Source organism: Schistocerca piceifrons, chromosome 2, assembly GCF_021461385.2.
Source record: "Schistocerca piceifrons isolate TAMUIC-IGC-003096 chromosome 2, iqSchPice1.1, whole genome shotgun sequence".
Classification (NCBI taxonomy): Eukaryota; Metazoa; Arthropoda; class Insecta; order Orthoptera; family Acrididae; genus Schistocerca; species Schistocerca piceifrons.
This window is the reverse complement of record NC_060139.1, coordinates 869763547-869783111: the sequence shown is the minus strand read 5'-3', so window position 1 is coordinate 869783111 and position 19565 is coordinate 869763547. Positions and strand designations below refer to the sequence as shown.

At 37.9% G+C, this 19565-nt stretch overlaps 1 protein-coding gene across 1 annotated transcript in view; it reads right to left on the bottom strand.

The window, feature by feature from the left end:
- LOC124776279 (long-chain-fatty-acid--CoA ligase 1) overlaps positions 1-19565 on the bottom strand; it is a 188157-nt gene that overhangs the window by 18427 nt on the left and 150165 nt on the right. The window contains exon 8 of the mRNA XM_047251182.1: positions 6500-6650. Coding sequence (XP_047107138.1) covers positions 6500-6650 — 151 coding nt within the window. The remainder of the gene's footprint in view (positions 1-6499; positions 6651-19565) is intronic.

Genomic DNA, 19565 nt, shown 5'->3' with positions numbered 1-19565 from the left:
GCCAAAGAGGAGTTATGCTTCTCTGGCTGAGGAGTGGGGACTGGTGTTCCCAATGGTTGGAAGGGGCAGTCCTGAGGTAGGTGGTGTGGGAGCAACAGGGAGGAAAGTGCCCCCCACCATCAAGGGGGCAGGTGTAGTCTTCCGGCTCGGAGAGCTGACCGGAATTTGCGGAACGGATGGGGCTACAACTGTTCTCGTAGCGGCGGCGTAAGAGGTGGTCATAGCCACAGGATGTAGACCCACAAATTTCCTCTTAGCCTCAGTGTAAGTCAGTTGGTCCAGGGTCTTTTATTCCATGATTTTCCTTTCACTCTGTAAAATCCTGTAGTCTGGTGAGCAAGGGGAATGATGCTCTCTGCAGTTGACACAGATGGGAGTATGGGGATGTGATGGATGTCCTCAATCTTGACATGTGACGCTGGAAGTACAGCGGGAAGACATATGGTTGAACCGCCAGCACTTAAAGCACCACATAGGGTGAGGGATATATGACCTTACATCACAGCAGCAGACCATCACCTTGACCTTCTCGAGCAATGCATCACCCTCAAAGTCCAAGATGAAGGCACCAGTGGCAACCTGATTATCCCTCGGACCCTGATGGATGCACCAGACAAAATGAATGCCTCATTGCTCTAAGTTGGCATGCAGCTCGTCGTCAGACTGCAAAAGAAGGTTCCTGTGAAATATAATACCCTGGACCATATTTAAGCTTTTATGGGGCATGATGGTAACAGAAACATCCTCCAGCTTGTCACAAGTGAGTAATGCCCATGCCTGGGCAGAGGATGCTGTTTTTATCAAGACTGACCCTGACCGCATTTTGGATCAGCCCTCTACCTCCCCAAAATTGTCCTCTAAATGGTCTACAAAAAACCTGTGGCTTCATCAAAACAAAGGAGTCCCTATCAGTTCTCGTACATACGAGGTACTGGGTTGAATAAGGTTCGCTGCCATCCTTAGCCTGCCATGGTGTGGCCAGGGAGGGGAATGATTTAGGGTCGTACTTCCTTGCATTGTACTGAGACTTAGAATGTTTAGTGACTGCTGGTGGTTAAGGGGCCCTCCCTGCAGGTGCCACCCAGCCGCAGAAAGGCCACCTGGCAGGATGGCCATTGCCGGGAGTCCTGATGCCCCAGGGTGACAGGCATCTACTTCTTGGCATAAATGGGGAGATAACGGTGCAGGTATCAGCAGAGTGATCCCTGTGTTGTCAGGGAGCTACAACCAAGAGGGTACATGACAGCCCCACCACAACGGACTGGCTATCGTGCTGGATATGAGGTGCAAACAAGTCCAGGGTCATCGTTGGTGCAGGAAGCTACACTGCATAGTGCATGGTGGAAAATGCACCCAGGAAGGTGTCCTTGCCCAAGAGATGGAGGATGAGCGAGACTGCAATGCGCCAACGAGAAAGCAGGCTACAGATCTCAAGGCACAATGGACACGATGCACCATGTAATGCGCGCTTCCCCCATTGGCTCGCTCTTTGGGAAAGTTTTGAAAAATTGAGGTCAAACCCTACAGGGGACCATCTCTTAATGGCTGAAACATTCGAGTCTCCTTTTAGTCGTCTCTTACGACAGGCAGGAATACCTCTGGCCTAATCTTACCCCCGAACCCGCAGGGGGGGAAAGTTTATATCTCGGTGCTCAATATATATCATGAACTCTTAATCCCCACACAATAAACCATGCAGATAACACCTTACTCTTGGCGTTACAGAAATAACTAAGTATGTCAATGATTAGAGCTTGAAGATGAGCATCAGTGACTTTCAGTTGGTGGCATTTAAAACTGGAAGTTCTCGCCACAACAAGGTAAATCGTGTATGTAGTATCTTGACAACATCTTGGTGCATCTAAATGATACAGAAGCTCTGATGGGAAAGCCAAATTGATTTTGTTTGTGGAAAAATCAATACTAACGTCCATCTCTTGACAAAGATAGTCCATAGCAAAATGTTAAGAGTTATATATAATGGGATAATTTATTATTTTATTAACTATGAGATTGAATTATGTGGCTGTGCTGTAGATATACTCTTCAACAGAATACTGCTGTTACACAAAAAATGGCAATAATATGTATACATGGAAAATGCCACACAAAATCTTGCTGTGACATGTGCGTATACACAGGATAAATTCTTAACAATGTATTATCCCAACTTTTTGAATTAATTACTCTTTTGTGATAGCAAATTGAAGCAACAAGTGTAAATGATTCCAACATACTTCTTTAAATAAAGAATAATATTAAAATTTACAGATCATAGTCATTCATCAAGGGTTTGATTTAGTTTATTGAGCTGCCGAATTCACTGGAAACACTTAAGGCAAATGATTTCTGCAATCTCTGTCTTCCTCATGCAGTGCTGGTACTATGTGTTTGCTCTGTACCAGTCATCTATAAAAGCAAATAACCAACTCTTTACTACCTATGGTAACCCTCTTTCTTCAAGAATTCTTTGGTAATGCTCGTGACAGGCACATCATACATTCAAAACAGCATAGTTAGTTAGTTAGTTAGTTAGTTATGTGTTCCATTGATCTATTGCACCAAAAGGAAGCTCAGTGATCAACAAAAGTTTTTCAGGCAGTATTGTTTATAACAGTATCCCAGCAAAATTAACTTTACCTGGACAGGTGGCAACACTGTCACGTTTACACCACAGAAGGAGAGCAGAGGTAGTAACAGCATGCATTTCACTACACTCTTGCAAGTGCAATGGTGTCACATGACACATCTGTATGCACCACCAAGCCAAGTGCATGTTAACAACAAGAGCTGAACAGGGTGCACAGTGTATCTCACTTTGACTGCTCACAATGCTTTGCTGGCAATCTTTGTTAAATCACTGTGCCCAGTGACATCAATATCTTCCTTAGCTGTGTCTGTTAAATTATCATCAATGACAATGCCAACTTGTTGCTCAAATGTTGACTGATTTTATTACATTTTGAGTTTCTTCACCAATAAAAGTATATCTCCACTAATAGTCATCACACTTATTTCTGGAGTGATACATGGCCTTTCAGGTCTTCAAATGCCACGATAGTAAAAGCTAATGATATAACATTAGTTTGTGTGGTGTAGTAGTTAATATTTTTGGCTATTAACACTGAAGTCCAGTGTTTGATTTCCAGTGACCACTTCTAATTTTTCTCTGGTGGAAAATTCTGGAAGATGGCTCACTCAGCCATGTGAGACCAACTGAAAAGCTACCTGAATATAAGAGTAGTGAAGCTGACATCCAAGTTGCTGAAGTAGCATTATACTGAAAGGTTTGCACCAAGCTAGGTGACACTCAACATTTATTTATTAACAGCAAAAGCATCATCCATTTTTTTGGGGTTACAGAGTGAGATGTTTTCGAAAATATAATGCAAGTTTACAGATAAAAAATCTACTACCCAGTGGTGACGGGATAACACAAACATAGCAAGTATTAAACTTTGCCAGCTTTCAGAGCCAATGGCTCCTTCTTCTGGCAGATAGGCTGAAAGGGGAGTAAGAAGGGTAAAGAAAAAGGACTGGTAAGGTTTGGAAAAATAAGGTAGAGTTTGGATAATGGGATAGATAGAAAGAAAAACAGACTGACTGCTGGGGCCTGCATTAAATGAGATTTGAAAACCCGAGAGCTTAAACGCAGAAGACAGAGTAGCACACAGCTGTTACGTAAACATTGTTCAGCCTTTTACACTGGCATGACCACCACCAAGCAATCAGTTGGATAAGTGGGCACAGGCAGAGGCAGAGGCTGTACACTGGCAACAGACAATATCTTCTTGCAGAGCATGCTTTAAGACATGTTCTTGGTTCTTGCCCCCACCTGCCCTTAATTTATGTTAATTTTTTCCATCTCAGCATTTCTTCACAGTAACTATTCCTTTATTCACTTCCTTTTAGTTTTTCTCTCTTTCATTTTCTGATCTGTCTATTTTTTGCCAGCCCCTCCCACCTCTATGACATAAAACCCACTTAGCTTTTTAACTCATGCATGATGTTCTGGTGTTTTGGCAGTATTTTTTGTTTGTGTGTGTATTAGCCCATCTTCCATCTTTAAGCTCTCTGCTTTGCAGATCTCATCAGGTGCATTCCCCAGCAATCAGTCTTTCCTTCTCATCCTGTCTGGTAAGTCTCACCTGACCCAGGGTTCTGGGCTACTTTTCCACACTCATCCCTTTGCCTAAGTCTCATCAGTTCTTTTCCTTCACCCCTGTCCCTTCTACATCAACCCTTCTGCCAGGAGGAGCCATTGGTTCCAAAATCTTGCAAACTTCAATTTCTTCTATATGTGTGTTGTTCTGCTACTGATGGTGAGTACATTTTTTACATATATCCACTGACATTATACTTTCAAAGAGTGAGCTGTTTGATGCATCGTAACTATGGATCGTATTCTTTGCAAAATTTCAGACTAGTTCTATAGGAATTAGGTCTAGTTGATATGATGGCAGTAGAAAGGGAAACCATTTTCTTTGCAAAATTTTCTCAACTGTGTAAAAAGAAGATTAAAGCCCCTTAATTAATGCCAAAAATTTGCATTCCTTATTTCTATGTACTTTTAATTCTTTTTCTGTTCATTTTTACATGAAAGTCTTAAGTTTTTCTGTTATAGAGAAATGACCAAAAAATAATGTGTGCATTCACAACAATGAAACATTGCCTGACACCATCATTTGGCAACACTGTTCACACACTGTCACTTTACAGCATTTATTCACACTGCAGTGTTTTTTTTTCTAATGTATTGTGCTCTTATTTGCTAATATGTACTCTTGTCCACACATAATGACTCATTCATTCTGGTATCCTTTAAAATCTGATCCCATGGGACAGTCTCTGTCACAGTTTCTTTGCTAGCCTGGAAATTCGGTTGTGTGTGACAAAAGCTGCTAAGCTTTTTTGCAAAGATGGTATTTCTATGTATTATTTGTAACATCACAGAAATTGCTAATAACAATTGACTGTATCATTAATGAAATATGTACTGTGTGTATTTCACTTGTTCTGCTTTGGGGCAAACACTTGAATCTTGCTCCACTCAGCATCATGCTCCACCTTCTGCAATTAGTACACCATTCCATTGCCTTGTCTGTCAGCACTATCACACCTTTCTCATTATCATTGTCAGTAGAATTAATGACATTAACAGCACGTAATTGTGGTTTTCTGCAAACGTATTTTTCATGATGACTTTTCTTGCCTGCACTAGGAGGTAGCAACATGCCCTACTGTAAACTGGAATGTGACTGTACCTAGTCACATGAACAAGTTCTTTCCCATTATGGCCGGGTAACTACTTCAGCTTGCTGAGTTATATAGTATATGTATATTTCTTTCAAAGTAGTTGTTTTTCTCCTAAAGTAAATTAACATTCCTCAGGCAACCTAGAAGTAATTTCCAAATTACCAGCATAGTATTTTATCACTCATCACAAATTGTTTTAGTTTTAGTTGCAGAATTAGCCTGCAGTGGGTGCTTCTGGCTGTTATACATTAACTTGACTCACTCCACATTCCTAAAGGCTCTTCTTTATGACAGGATTTATGAAACAGCATGCGAATGAATGAAAATTGATGAATAACTATTTTTAGTAAATATACTTGGAGACAAATTTAACCCATTTATTTTCTTTATCTATTTTTCTTGTTCACTGAACAATTATACTCATTAGTAAAACAATGCTTTTTTCTTAAGAAAGCAGTCACTGTAGCATTGTGTGCTGAGCCATTTACTACATACTGTTCAGTATTTTCCTTTACAAATAAATATTGCAGCAGATGATGTACAGACCTGTCATATACTCAAGTTTACCTAGCACCATTCTTTACCTGATAATTCACTGTTTCACCTGTCCTTACACAGATTAATATTTTGAAGTTCGCTCTCTCTCTCTCTCTCTCTCTCTCTCTCTCTCTCTCTCTCTCTCATTTCCTTTTCTTTTATTATTTATTTTGCAATGTGTTACGTGGCACACTGTTACAATGACTCAATGCTAACAGACTGTCAGCCTCTTGCCTCAGTGACCTCAATACTTGCAATACTTGAACATTTATACTTTTTGCTTGTCTCGTTATTTAAGTATGCTCCTATAGTCACTCTGCAGCCCTAGCATATTTCAGTGCTGATTTCAACAGTGGTTTAATAAAATACGTGCCCTTAGCAGCAACTCTACCCTACATGTGCTATGTTTTAATGTTTGCATTCAATACTTTCCAATACCTTGCACCCCTTGTGGCATCAGACTCTGAGTGACTTTTACTTCCTCATATAAGCACTGCCATCTGTTTTACTTTCAGTTACATTAAATATTAAAATGATTAATATGGTAACAGGTACTTATGCTAATCATTTAATGCCAGGATCTTTACCTGCCACCAACAACTTATTTGCACATGAAGCTATCACATATCCGACATGAACATTAAATACATTGGATAAATATGTTTAAAAAAGTTTATATTCAGATTTTCATAAAAATTTTACTCACTAGGCAACCGAGGGCACAGCGAATGAATGTGAGCACATTACCAGCAAGTGGTGCAGAGCCAACAAGCATGAGTCGCAGACGGCCACCAACTTGCTCTTGCACCTTTCTGAAGACAAGTTTGTCCCAGATGCTATTCCGCCTAATGACTCCCCTGCAAGATCAAGTTTAACGTTATCAGTATTTTGAGAGATGGAAGGAAAAAAAAAAAAAAACAAAAAAAAAACAGTAAAATACAGTGGAATTTTCGAAATTTTTGTTCAGGGAGAAAACTTATCTCAAGAATAAAATACAGAACCTTACTGTGAATTTCAGTCATATATTCACTGGCAAGCAAGAAAAAATAAGGTAGGGGACTGTGAAGGAGCAATAATTACAAATTATAGTATATTTTAAAACAATGTAAGCAAACAATTCACTGTATCCCAACCCCTAATATCAAGTCAAAGAGAGCCATAAGAATATGAAACAGATACAAAATGCATGGTAAGTCACACATAAAACACTATGTGTGTCGCTACCAAGACTGCTTTGTGTAGGGTCTTCTAACCAGCAGTAAAAGTTGTTACACCTGCAGTCACATTTTCGTAGCTTCCTGGCTAGTGAAAAGCAGAAACTTGTTGTCTCATATGAAGCTATGGGTGGTTAACAGAAGCCTAAGTCAAAACTTTTTTGAAAAGCTGAGAGAGACAGGAATGGGGAGGTTGCAAGGATGTGGATTGTACTGGGGGCTTATTTATAAGTTCTAACCAATTTGTTCTGTGCAGGGCAATAAACAGAATTACTCCACATACTATCAAAAGATATTCATGAGTACAACACTAGAAGAAAAATATGGTAAATTTTAACTTTGACATAGAAAGTGGGTGAAATATGTAGCTATAAAACACTTGACATTCTACCCATGGAAATAAAATATCTTTTAGATAGCAGAAGCATTTTTGAAAGTAGATTAACCCTTCACTATGCAGCTTTGTGTATCTGCAGAGTGGAACTAAACAAAATTTTCTCAGGTGTCTTTGCTAGTTTAACACTAAAGTCCCCTTTACACACCTGCACTGCTGCATATCTAAAACTGTGTGCAAAAATTTGCCTCTAGTCCGCACCACTGTTGACTTATATGACCTACATTCGTCATTTACACAAAAACTTCAGCTTGGCATGAAGTGCTATCTTGTAAGAGTCTGTACACATGGTGAAATATCCTGGGGCAAGACCCCTAGTATGGGCCCCCCTCAATATTTTTTGTAAGTCGGCATCCCTGTATACACCATACCAATTTTTTAAATATTTCCTCACTGATAAAATTATATCAAAAACTTAGGATGAAACAAGTATATATGCTACTCAACAAAATCCAAACAAGCCAACTGATTACACAAATTATGACATTTATAAATTTTTTGGCATATGCATCATCAGTACTTTGGCGTCACCAGCCCACAATCATGATCTACGGAATTAAACAATGGTAAATCCAGGATGGAATGTAACAATATTATGAGAAGGAAAGTTGCTACTCACCATATAGCAGAGAGGCTGAGTCACAGATAGGCACAACAAAAAGATTTTCACACTTAAAGCTTTCGGCCAATGGCCTTTGGCCGAAAGCTTTATGTATGAAAATCTTTTTGTTGTGCCTATCTGCAACTCAGCATCTCTGTTATATGGTGAGTAGCAACTTTCCTTCTCATAATATTGTCTGATCTAAGGAATGGTGTCTTAGGAGTTGAGTTGGTAAAACAGACTCTGTCACGGAAGTACTTAGAGAGATTGCATTGTACTTTGCATTTCAGTGACAATGTGAAGCGACCAAACCCCCAAAATCCTGAAAGAGAAACTATGCAAAATAAGGCCAATACTAGACTATTTGAACCAAAATGTCTTTCAGTACCCATGGGTGAACAACTTTCAATTGATGAACGGATGTGTGCTACCAAGGCAAGACGTCAGATGAAAATGTATATGATAGATAAACCACACAAATGGGATTACAAACTCTTTATGCTTTGTGATGACTTGGGGGTTTGCTCACAAATTTGAAATTTACAGTGGACAGGAAAAGATCCTAAATTTCAGGCTGATGAGGAACTTGATACCAGAGCTAGTGGAAATGATGTTATTTGGCTGTCAAGAGAAGTGCCAAGACACCGGAATTACAAGTTGTATTTTGACAGATGATATACTTCTCTGGATTTAGTGGTGTATTTGATCAAGAAAGGAATTCAGTGCATTGGTACAATTCAATGCAATAGAATTCCTAACTGCTAGTTCAGTGACGAAAAAGAAATCAAAAAGGAATCGGATGGTTATTCAGAGGAATTCACAACAAATTTTGAGTTGGTTGACATTTCTACTGTTTTGTAGGAGGACAACAGCAATGTCAGTTTCCTCTCCACTTTTGTTGGAGAACTTCCAAAATCAGAAGTGAGAAGATTTGGTAGGAAGAAAAAGGAGCACATAATAGTGCCTTGTCTAGCAGTTGTCTCCATATACAATTCTCACATGGGAAATGTTGGTTTGCATGACAGCAATATAGGAAGACACCACATCAAGATAAGATCAAAAAGATAGTATCGTAGTCCATTTTTTCCACCTGTTTGATACAATGGTAATAAATTCATGGAGACTACACCAAAGAATGCTTCTTGAAACAAGATTAACAGACATGCCCATGAACCAAAAGAGGTTTAGGAATGAGTCAGCCCAAACTCTCTGACAGGTAGGCCGGGAGCCAAGAAAGTGTGGAAGATCAAGCAGCTTGGACCCAACAGAGAACAAGAAAATAAAAGTCAAGGGATCTTCGCTACCAGTAAACCACTGGCTGATTTGGAATGAGAAAAGATTAATGTGCAAAAATCCAGAGCACAAAGGCTACACATTTGTTGCATGTGAAAAATGTAAAGTAAATTTGTGCTTGAATAAGACAAGTAACTGTTTCACCTCATTTCACAAAAAATGAAGTCGCTTATACATATTTTGATTACAGCGCATTTTAAGTTTTTTCTCTGTTGTTGTAAGACAAATATGAAATAAATATTTGTTCGAATAAGGAAAATAACTGTTTCACCTCATTTCAAGGATGTAAAATCAGTTAGCTGCATGCAAATATACTGTAACTGAAAATAACATTTCAGTTTTTTTCACTGTTCTTGTTAATTCTATAGTTTTGAAATGTTTTAGCTGATTGCTGTTGAGTTTACTTTGTCACTTAGTTCAATTACAAATGTGCTGCTTTACTTATGTGCAAAGTGTCAAAGAATAAAATTTATCACTTAATTCAACTATGTATGCATGGCTTTGCATCTGTGCAAAGTTTCAAGACATCAACTTTTCTCAAAACTGTAAGCAGAAGATTTTTAAAATATTTTTCCAATTTTCTGAAACTCTTCCTAAATGTGTATCAAATTATAGTTTCCAAGGCAAAACAAATCACGTAATGAAGGGTTAAACATGTTTGTTCTTAACAACTCCTCCTAAACCATAGATGGTTTCTTGAACAGAAAATTAGTAATTCTTTACAGAGGAAGCTTGTAAATGACCAGCATGTACCCATTCAAATATTTTATAAAATGTGTGTTTTATGCTTCTTCAGTTGATACATTCCACATCACAAAATTTATCAAGAGTATGATATATGGAACATGTAACCAACTACCTAACACAATTTCATTATTACTGTAATACATATATACAGGCTGTTTCAAAAAGGACTTTACAACTTTGAGAATTCATATAAATTAATTCATAGTACCTACAGAGGTGACTGTAGTGTCAATTTGTAGGTAAATACATCAAGTTTTGCCTCACATTGTTTGCTAGTGTCAAATCACACTGTAAGGAATGCTAGCAGCAGTTGTGTTAAAGATGGCTACTTTCACTGGATCCAAGCATGCTAGCTGTGTTTTTTGGTTTGAAGAATCGAAGTTGGCAACAACAGTTCAGCGTAATTTCCATACCAAATGCACTAAAGTGTCTCCTAGTAGGCCAACAATTTGTGAGTGACATAAATGTTTTGTAGAAACAGGGTGCTCGGTAAGACATGGGGAATCGTCAGGTCATCCAAGCACATCTGACGGTGTCATTGAGTAAGTGAGACAACATTTTGCCCAGAGTCCTGTGAAATCAACCCAGCATGCATCTCGTGAATTGCAAATCCTACATGAATGAAATGTTTACTTCATGCAAGGTGGTGCACCACCCCACAACCTTGCTGATATCTGGGATTTTCTCAGTGACCACTTTTCAGGTAAATGGATTGGCCATGATGTGCCAATTGCATGGCCCCATCATTCCCCAGACCTGATACCACTATTTCTTTTTTTTTATGGGGATTCATCAAGGATATCACATTTTTACTTCCTGTGCTGGCTTCTCTTCCTGAACTTAGAGCAAGAATTTACGTTGCCACTGAGCAAGTTACACCTGTAATGTTGCAGTGAGTTTGGGAAGAAATTTACTTCCAATGGGATGTGTGCAGGGTAACCAACAGAAGCCACATACAACATCTGTAGAGTAAGGTAAAAAAAACTGTGTGTGTTTCCCCACAAAATAAGACTAAACCCAGCTCAATATCTTCTTTCAATAAATTTATATGAATTTCTAAAGTTGTAAAGTAACTTTTTGAAACACCCTGTGTATATCATACTTCCAAAGGAATTAGAAAGATTTATCTGTCACACAAAAATATACCATGTTTAATTTAAAGAAATATATAGCCTTAGGGACTGCACAAGACAACATAACTTCCCATAAAAGAAACAGCTGTGAACATATATGCATATAAATGTTGAGGTTAGGAAAAAAATTAATGAGAAACTGTGTTTGAAGCACGGACAATGAGGAAAACAAATATGCTGATAAAAGACTGTTTAAGATTGGCTGGATTGTTTAAATAAGGAGTGAAAATGGCCTATGGTTTTTTTAGACTGGGCAACTGTTCATCAGATCCATGTATGATAGCTGTAGAAAACCCAGAAGGATCACTGTAAGATCGCAAAAATGCTTCCCACAGGTGAGAGTATTAAAATCCTAATGGTAAACTACTGAAGGATTCACAACAAAGTGCCTGAATTTGAAGTGCTCATGAAAAGCAGTGAAGCTCACATAACAACAGGTACTGAGAGCTGGTTGAAACTTGAAATTGATAGCAGTGAGGTTTTGGGGAAAATTCAAGAGTGTGTCATAGAATAGGCAAATGTAAAATGCAGGTGGTGTATTTGTTGCAGTAGACAAAAAAGCTCAGATCCATCAAGATAGAAATTGAAGTGGCATGTGAGACTGTTTGGGCAAGACTCAGTATCAGGGATGGGCATAAAATGATAAGTGGATCTTTCTATCACCCACCAGACTCATCTCCTGATGTAACCAATAACTTTAGAAAAAATCTCAGTTCAGCTGTACGTAGTAAGTTCCCCAATCATATTATAATCATCAGTGGAGACTTTAATCATCCAACAATTAATTGTCAAAATTACAGTTTTGTTAGTGGTGGGCATGATAAAACATACTGTGAAACTTTGCTAAATGCCTTCTCTGAAAACTACCTAGAACAGACTCACGGTGGAAATATATTGGACTGGATGGCAACAAAAAGACCTGACCTCTTCAAGGATATCCACATCAAAACTGGTATCAGTGACCATGATGCAGTTGTGGCAACAATGATTAACAAAGTACAAAGGACAACTAAAACACACAAAGAAATATATGTTCAGTAAAATAGGTAAAAAATCAGTAATGTCATATCTCAATGAGGAACTTGAAACTTTCAGCTCTGGCTCAAGTTTAAAATAATAGTTGACCACATACTGGATAGATATGAACCCAGTAGAACAGTTCATAATGGGAGGGAACCTCCATGGTATACAGTCATTGAAAAAAAACTTCTAATGAAACAAAGATTACTGTATAATAGGTGTAAAACAAAGTGTCGAGCTACAGATAGAGAAATGCTGAATTAAACATGTTTGGCTGCCAAGAGAGCAATACATGATGCACTCAATGACTAATGTAGCAGAATATTGTGAAATGACATTTCACAAAATTTAAAGAAATTCTAGTCCACTGTAAAAGCTGTCAGTGACACCAAAGTCAGTGTCCAGTTCCGAATGAATGAAACATGAAAAGAAATTGAGGATAGCAAAGCAAAAAAAGAAATCCTTAACTCAGTTTTGAAATGTTCCTTTACAAAGGAAAACCCAGGAGAACTGCCCAAATTTAATCCTTGTACCACTGAAAAGATGAATGAAATAAGTATTGATGTCAGTGGTGTTGAGAAACAGCTGAAATCGTTTAAATTGAAGAAAGCTCCATGGCCCAATGAAATCCCTGTCAGATTCTACACAGAACTTGTGGCTGAGTTAGCCCTTCTTCTCACTACAATCTATCATGGATCCCTCAAACAAAAAACCATGTCCCGCTCTTGCAAAAAGGCACAGATCACACTTGTCTACAAGAAGGGTAGTAGAAGTGATCCACATAACTACCATTCAATATCCTTGAAATCGATTTATTGCAGAATCTTTTAAAATATTCTGAGCTCAAACATAATGAGGTACTTTGAACAGAATTACCACCTCAACACCAACCAGAATAGTTTTTAAAACATTGATGATGTTAAACCCAACTCACACTTTTCTCACATGACACACTGAAAGCTTTGGATAAAGGCAACCAGCTAAATGCAGTGTGTCTTGATTTCCGAAAATTGACACATTACCATACCTACACTTATTGCCAAAAGTATGATCATATGGGATATCAAGTGAAATTTGTGACTGTATTGAGGACTTTTTGGTAGGGAGGACACAGCTTGTTATCTTGGATGGAGAGTCATCGTCATATGTAGAAGTAACTTCAGGTGTGCCCCACAGTGTGTGTTGGGACCCTTGCTGTTCATGTTCTATATTAATGACCTTGCAGACAATGTTAATAGCAAAATCAGGCTTTTTGAAGATGATGCAGTTATCTATAATGAAGTACTATCTGAGAGAAGATGCATGAATATTCAGTAATATCTTGACAAGATTTCAGCATGGCACAGAGACTGGAAACTTGTTCTAAACATTCAGAAATGTAAAATTTTGCACTTGAAAAAGTGAAAAAAATGTAGTATCCTATGACTATAATATCAATGATCCACTGTTGAAACTGGCCAGCTTGTACAAGCACATGGGTGGAACACTTTGTAAGGATGTGAACTGGAATCATCACATAGGTTCAGTCATGGGTAAAGTAGGTAGCAGACTTCAGTTTACTGATAGAATGTTGGGGAAGTGCAATCAGTTGAATATTACTCCCAAGTGTGTGGGGCCCTTACAGGATAGGACTAACAGGGATTTTTGAACATATACAGAGAAGGGCAGCACGAATGGTCACAGGTTTGTTTAATCCATGAGAGAGTGTCACAGAGATACTGAAGGAACTGAAATGGGAGACTCTTGAAGACAGATGTGAACTGTCCCAAGAAAGTCTATTAACAAAGTTCCAAGAACCAGCTTCAAATGATTGCTCTAGGGATATACTACAGCCCCTATGTATTGCTCCCACAAGGATCATGGGGATAAGATTAAAATAATTACTGCATGCACAAGAGCAACAGAACATCATGAGCAAGAAAACAGCAACAACAACAACAACATTTTACAATTGTCTCGCTAAGTGTCAGACTATGAATACAATGAACTGAAGCTCAACATCTGGACAGTCTAATTATTCATCAAGCAGTACATCCCTTCAAGTATGTTCCTACGTCAAAGGAAGCAGAGAGCATGCCACTTTCAATAATCTTTCCTAGTGAAGTACTGTGACATTCAAACCAAGCTTCACAGAGAGAACAGCTTTACTTTTATATGCAATATACTAATGTGACTTCGAAATGACTAGTTAGTTAGTACACTCTCTGTAAAAATGTGTCTGGAATTGTCAGTTTTTCCATAAAAAAGAATGGAAGTCTGTTTTAATGTTTTCAGTATCATAGTCACTGCTAAAACACCAACTACAATTATTAGTTTCTTTTTGTAAATATTCCTTTTTGCTTTAACCTACACCTTATAGATTTGCAAACAGCAAAATTATTTGCAATACCAGAAATTCTGGTATACTGTTAATAGTAGCTGCACATTGGCAGTTTCCTCATGACAATTTGAAATATTTCATAGCATTTAAATGATATCACTGAAAATGCATTTTAATTCTAGTGCTTCTAACTGCTTTTGATACATCAGAGGCCTGGCAGCAGCAGAGTTATGGCTAAGATTCCAAGTCTGTATCGGTAGGCTTGTAGCACCAACTGACGCATGGCAGATGCAGTGCGTGACCCTTTCATGCCAATCCTATCATACTCGGCTAAGATAGGGTTTAAATGCAGCTGCTCGGCACTGACTTTGTGGAAGGGCAGTGTTTGTGTGTCTCCATGAAAAAGTATGGAACAGGGTTACTGACTGGCATCTGCCTGTTTTAGACAGCTGTATGTCAAACTACAGAAGCTTCATGGTGGCTGGTCTACATCCAAGGTGATCAGCATGTGGTCGTATGAGAAAACACAAGAGGGCATCTGGCAAGTGGGGTGCTTCTTTCAGCAGGACATCAACTGCAGCTGCTGGCATTCTAGGTAAGTTATTCACACTGGCTGTGGCTTAAGCCCTTGCAACAGTCACTGCATTTTCACAGTATACTGCCACAGAACCCAAGTCTGCCACCTAACACACCTACTTCTAATACTACAGTTTTGCATTTTGTGACATGCATAATTCTATATTTTTGATCATTTAAAGCAAGATGCTAATCTTTGCATAAATTTGAAATCTTATCAAGAACTGAATTAATATTTATGCAGCTTTTTCAGACAGTACTTAGTTACAAATAACTGCATAATCTGCAAAATGTTGGAGGGTACTATTAATATAAAACAACAATAAGGACACTAACACATTCCTCTTGAATATACTTGATATTATTGTATATTTGTTGATAATTCTCCACCTGAGAGAATATAATATGTGGGTCCTATAAAGGAATCCTCAATCCAGTAATAAATTTTGTTTGAAACAACATATGATCACACTTTCGTTAATAAATGTCTGTGTAGTATTAAGTCAAATACTTATTGAAGGCCACGAAATACTGCATCATCCTATTTTTCTTGATAACTTTCAGGACATCATAGGAGAACAATAATGATGGGTATCATTATCTTTATAAGAAGTCTCCCCTCTCCACAAAAAACAGGCCCTTTAGTAAAATAACAGCATCTGGCTTAGTGGGTCCAAGTACTAATAGATAGATAAAGTACTTACTGTGCCACAAATCAATATGTGCAGCATTAAGAACAAGATAGCAGAATCAGAACATTATTCTACATGTAAAAATGTGAATGTAGTTTGCAGATCAGATCACTGGCTAACTGAATCTGAAAGACACCTTTGTTGCTCAAGGATATATTTTTACCAGCATTATGTGTTGGAAACAGAGAAAAATGGTGGAGTTTTAATTCTCGTCAAATGTGCTCTGAAATTCACAAAAGTTTTTGTAAGCCAATTTTGTGCCAAATTAATAATGAGTTCAGCTGTATAAAGCTGATTGGCCAGAATAGGGTAGTTCTAAGTCTTTATAAGCCTCCAATTTTGAACTTCTTGTGAAAAAGTATTGGGGGGGGGGGGGGGGGGGGGGCAGATGAAAGGAGAAAAAAAAAAAAATCACCATCTATGGTAACCTCAATACAGACTGTCAAATTTAAATTTATTCTGTACAAACAAAATAGCTACTCATCAAGAAGCATGCTCATACAATATTATTGTTAACTCTTGTAACAAGATTTTTTACTGTTAGTCATTCATTCAGATGAATGTTTCTCTGACCATGAACCATTACTCATCACACTCTACAGCAGTGGTTTCCAACCTTTTCTAGAGTTGGCACAGGATATAGTGGCCAAAGCACAGTGACCAATTTTCATCCAAAGCACTGGATGAGTTCATTCATTTGTTCAGAAGGGGATGCCAAAAGTGTTTTGCCACCTATTGGCCAGTCAGTGATGACAGAATTGAGGTGCATGCCCTGCAATCTTTCTCAAACGATTTTAGAGAAACTATTCAGGAAAAAAAAATCAGTGTTGAGGTACTTACAGCTTTATTTGTGAGGTTCATGATGACAAGCTCATCAATTCATTAATGGTCATAGTTATTGTGAAATTTACATGGAAGTAACACATTGTACAAAATTCAAAAAGCTTGCAATAATAGGGGCCACTATGATTTTGTGTTTGGTGCATATTACATAATATGTTGCTGAATATTAAATTTGGCTAACTGTCGCCAATCTTGAGACAATTGATCTGATGTAACGCATTTGCATCGTGCTGTGCAGGCAATACAGCTAGGCTGAAACAGCCACAACAGTCTTCATATTTCATGAACAGTTTGAGATATCAAAATGAGATTTTGGAAAATGATATTATGCAAAGAGGAGAGTATTTTTCTATGTGATTATTATGCAAAACTTCATTAACTACCATGTTATACCTCTAACTGCACACTTTTCCAATGAAAGAACAATTTTAGGGCCATTGATAGCTGGTGAAATGAGAAATGTTATGGTTTTTGGAATAACATAAGTGATGACATTACATGTTCATTCCATATTGAGGACATCCTTTTTCATAAGCTACTGACCTTACATTTCCTCAGTCCCTCACTTAATAAAGTTAATAAACCACTGTTTCAGATTACGCTCACAATTGCTTCTGTACATGTTAGACAGGTGGCACTATGTAAATTCCACTGTTTTTGACAAAAGAAGGAAATTTTAACATGGCAACAAGAGAAATATGTAGGTTTTACTCAAGATTCACCACACATGACATTCTTGAAAGTTACAAATCGCTAAAAGCCAAGCAAACATAATTTGTTGTGTTTTCAGTGGAATTATTTCTAGATACTAACTAAAGCAGAGGTGACAGATCACTCTGAATGGTCACAATGCATGTTTGGGTGTGAACAGGCTCCACTTAATATTTATGAAAAATGTGAGCATAGGCTTCAGTTTAGAACAGCATTTGCCTCACAGTGCTCTGTTTTCCCCTAGAGTGTCTGCCTGTAACCCTCGCAACTACCGCTCTCCCCATGCATGCCCTGCCAGCTGTGCATCTACTGGCCATGGTATTATGCACAAACACTACCTGGTGCCCTCTTTGCAACTCCAAATAACCTAAAGCTCCCCTAAGTTTATTTATTTTGTTTATTAATTTTAACTTCTTTTGAAAAACTTTATTTGACCATAATCTGCGATACACGCTTTAGAAAAAGAGGGTCATCAAACTTACCAGAATATAAATGGCTATGTCTTACTTAAATACCTAATAGTATTGTTTTTACTTGAAAAACACTTTTCATGTCCAACCTTTTTTTGTAATGGAAGCCACAAAAAAAAATCTCAGAACATCAATGTGATGGTTGAAATTAAACAATGGAAACTCCAGATAGGAAAATGAACAATGTACAAAAAGATAAGATTGTTAGTTACCATAAAGATGACATGCAAGTTACAGACATTCACAATTAAAATACATTTACACACAAGCTTTCAACCACAGCCTTCATCACAAAATGAGGAACACACACTATTCATTCACACAAGCAAGCACACCTCGCAAACACATCCCACTGACCCTGGCAGCCTGGGCCAGATGAAGGTTGTGGCCAAAAGTGTAAATGTCTTAATTGTGCCTGTCTGCAACTTAACGTGTCATCTTTATAGAAAGTAGGAATCTATCTTTTCCTAAATTGTAGATGGTTGAATTTTTTGTTCTTTATGCAGCTCCTGAATGTTTAGTTTTGAACTTGTTAAAGCACATCTAGGTCACTCACCACATTCAGATGAATGCAGTGCTTTGTTTTCATGATGGCTGGTGTCAAAAATTTGACCTCTCATAGATATGTTGATGAGGATCATATGAGGCCTTTTTAGGCTTCTTTTGCCACTCCTGAATAAATATAAAGGAAACTGACCCAAAATTCTTCCAACCTCATTTATTGAAACTGTTCATTAGGACTTTAATCACATTTCAAATTAATTGCATCCTCTTTTACTTCATCAGGAAGTGCATGCATGTCAGTTGTGAAGAGTGATCTTGCTAATTTGCCTTGCCAGTATTCTGAAGACAAATGGCAAAAATAAAATTTGAACTCTTCTTGAATGAGTTTTATGTGTTCACTGATGATAACTCTCCAGTTGTTGACACTGCACTGTTAGCTACCTAGAAGTTCATTCAATTGAGGGGAAGTTAGTAATGAGAGCATCCAGGTGTCACTTTCAGAGTTGTGTCTTTTCCAAGAAGGCCTTTATGCGATCATTGGCATCCATTATTGTTGTATTTTTACTTTGCAGTTTCAAATTCAGATTATTCTGGGTTCCAAAGAAGTCCACAAGATATTCTAGGGAAAAGTAAAGCTGTCATCACTGAATGATGAAGCTCAATGTTCCCTTGACTCAAAAGAAACAGTTCTACCTCTGGTTTCAAATCACACAGCCTGCTAAGCGTATTTCCCTTCGAAAGGTACTGGACGTGTGTATGAAATCTCCAAGATTGGTGCTCAGCACTGAGATCATTACACCGGACTCAGAAAAAATGAGTGTTCACACCACTTTATTTTATTGACTACACTGATAGCCACTTTCAGTGTATTGTTCAATTTCTCAGGAAAAATTTTAGAAGCTACAGCTTGTCAGTGGATCATACAGTGAGAGCCAATAAGATTATGCTTTCATTTCTTTGGCAATAGGAGCCAGAACGTGAACCTAAAATGGTTGGTGTTCTGTCATTACAAATTCCCTCAACTCTGTCCCAAGGCAAACACTTTTCAACCAAAAATTTCATTATCAGCAGAAAATACATCAGAATCTTTTGATGTTGTTTCCAAGTTTTTAGAAAAAAATAGTTCTTCCATTATTTTCTTCTCATCCACAGATCAATAGTATACTGTTAAGTAATACTGATGAGCTGTATTAGTAGAATCATCACACCGCAAGGCAAAAAATTGGGGCATATTTTGTCTTTTAACTACCCGTT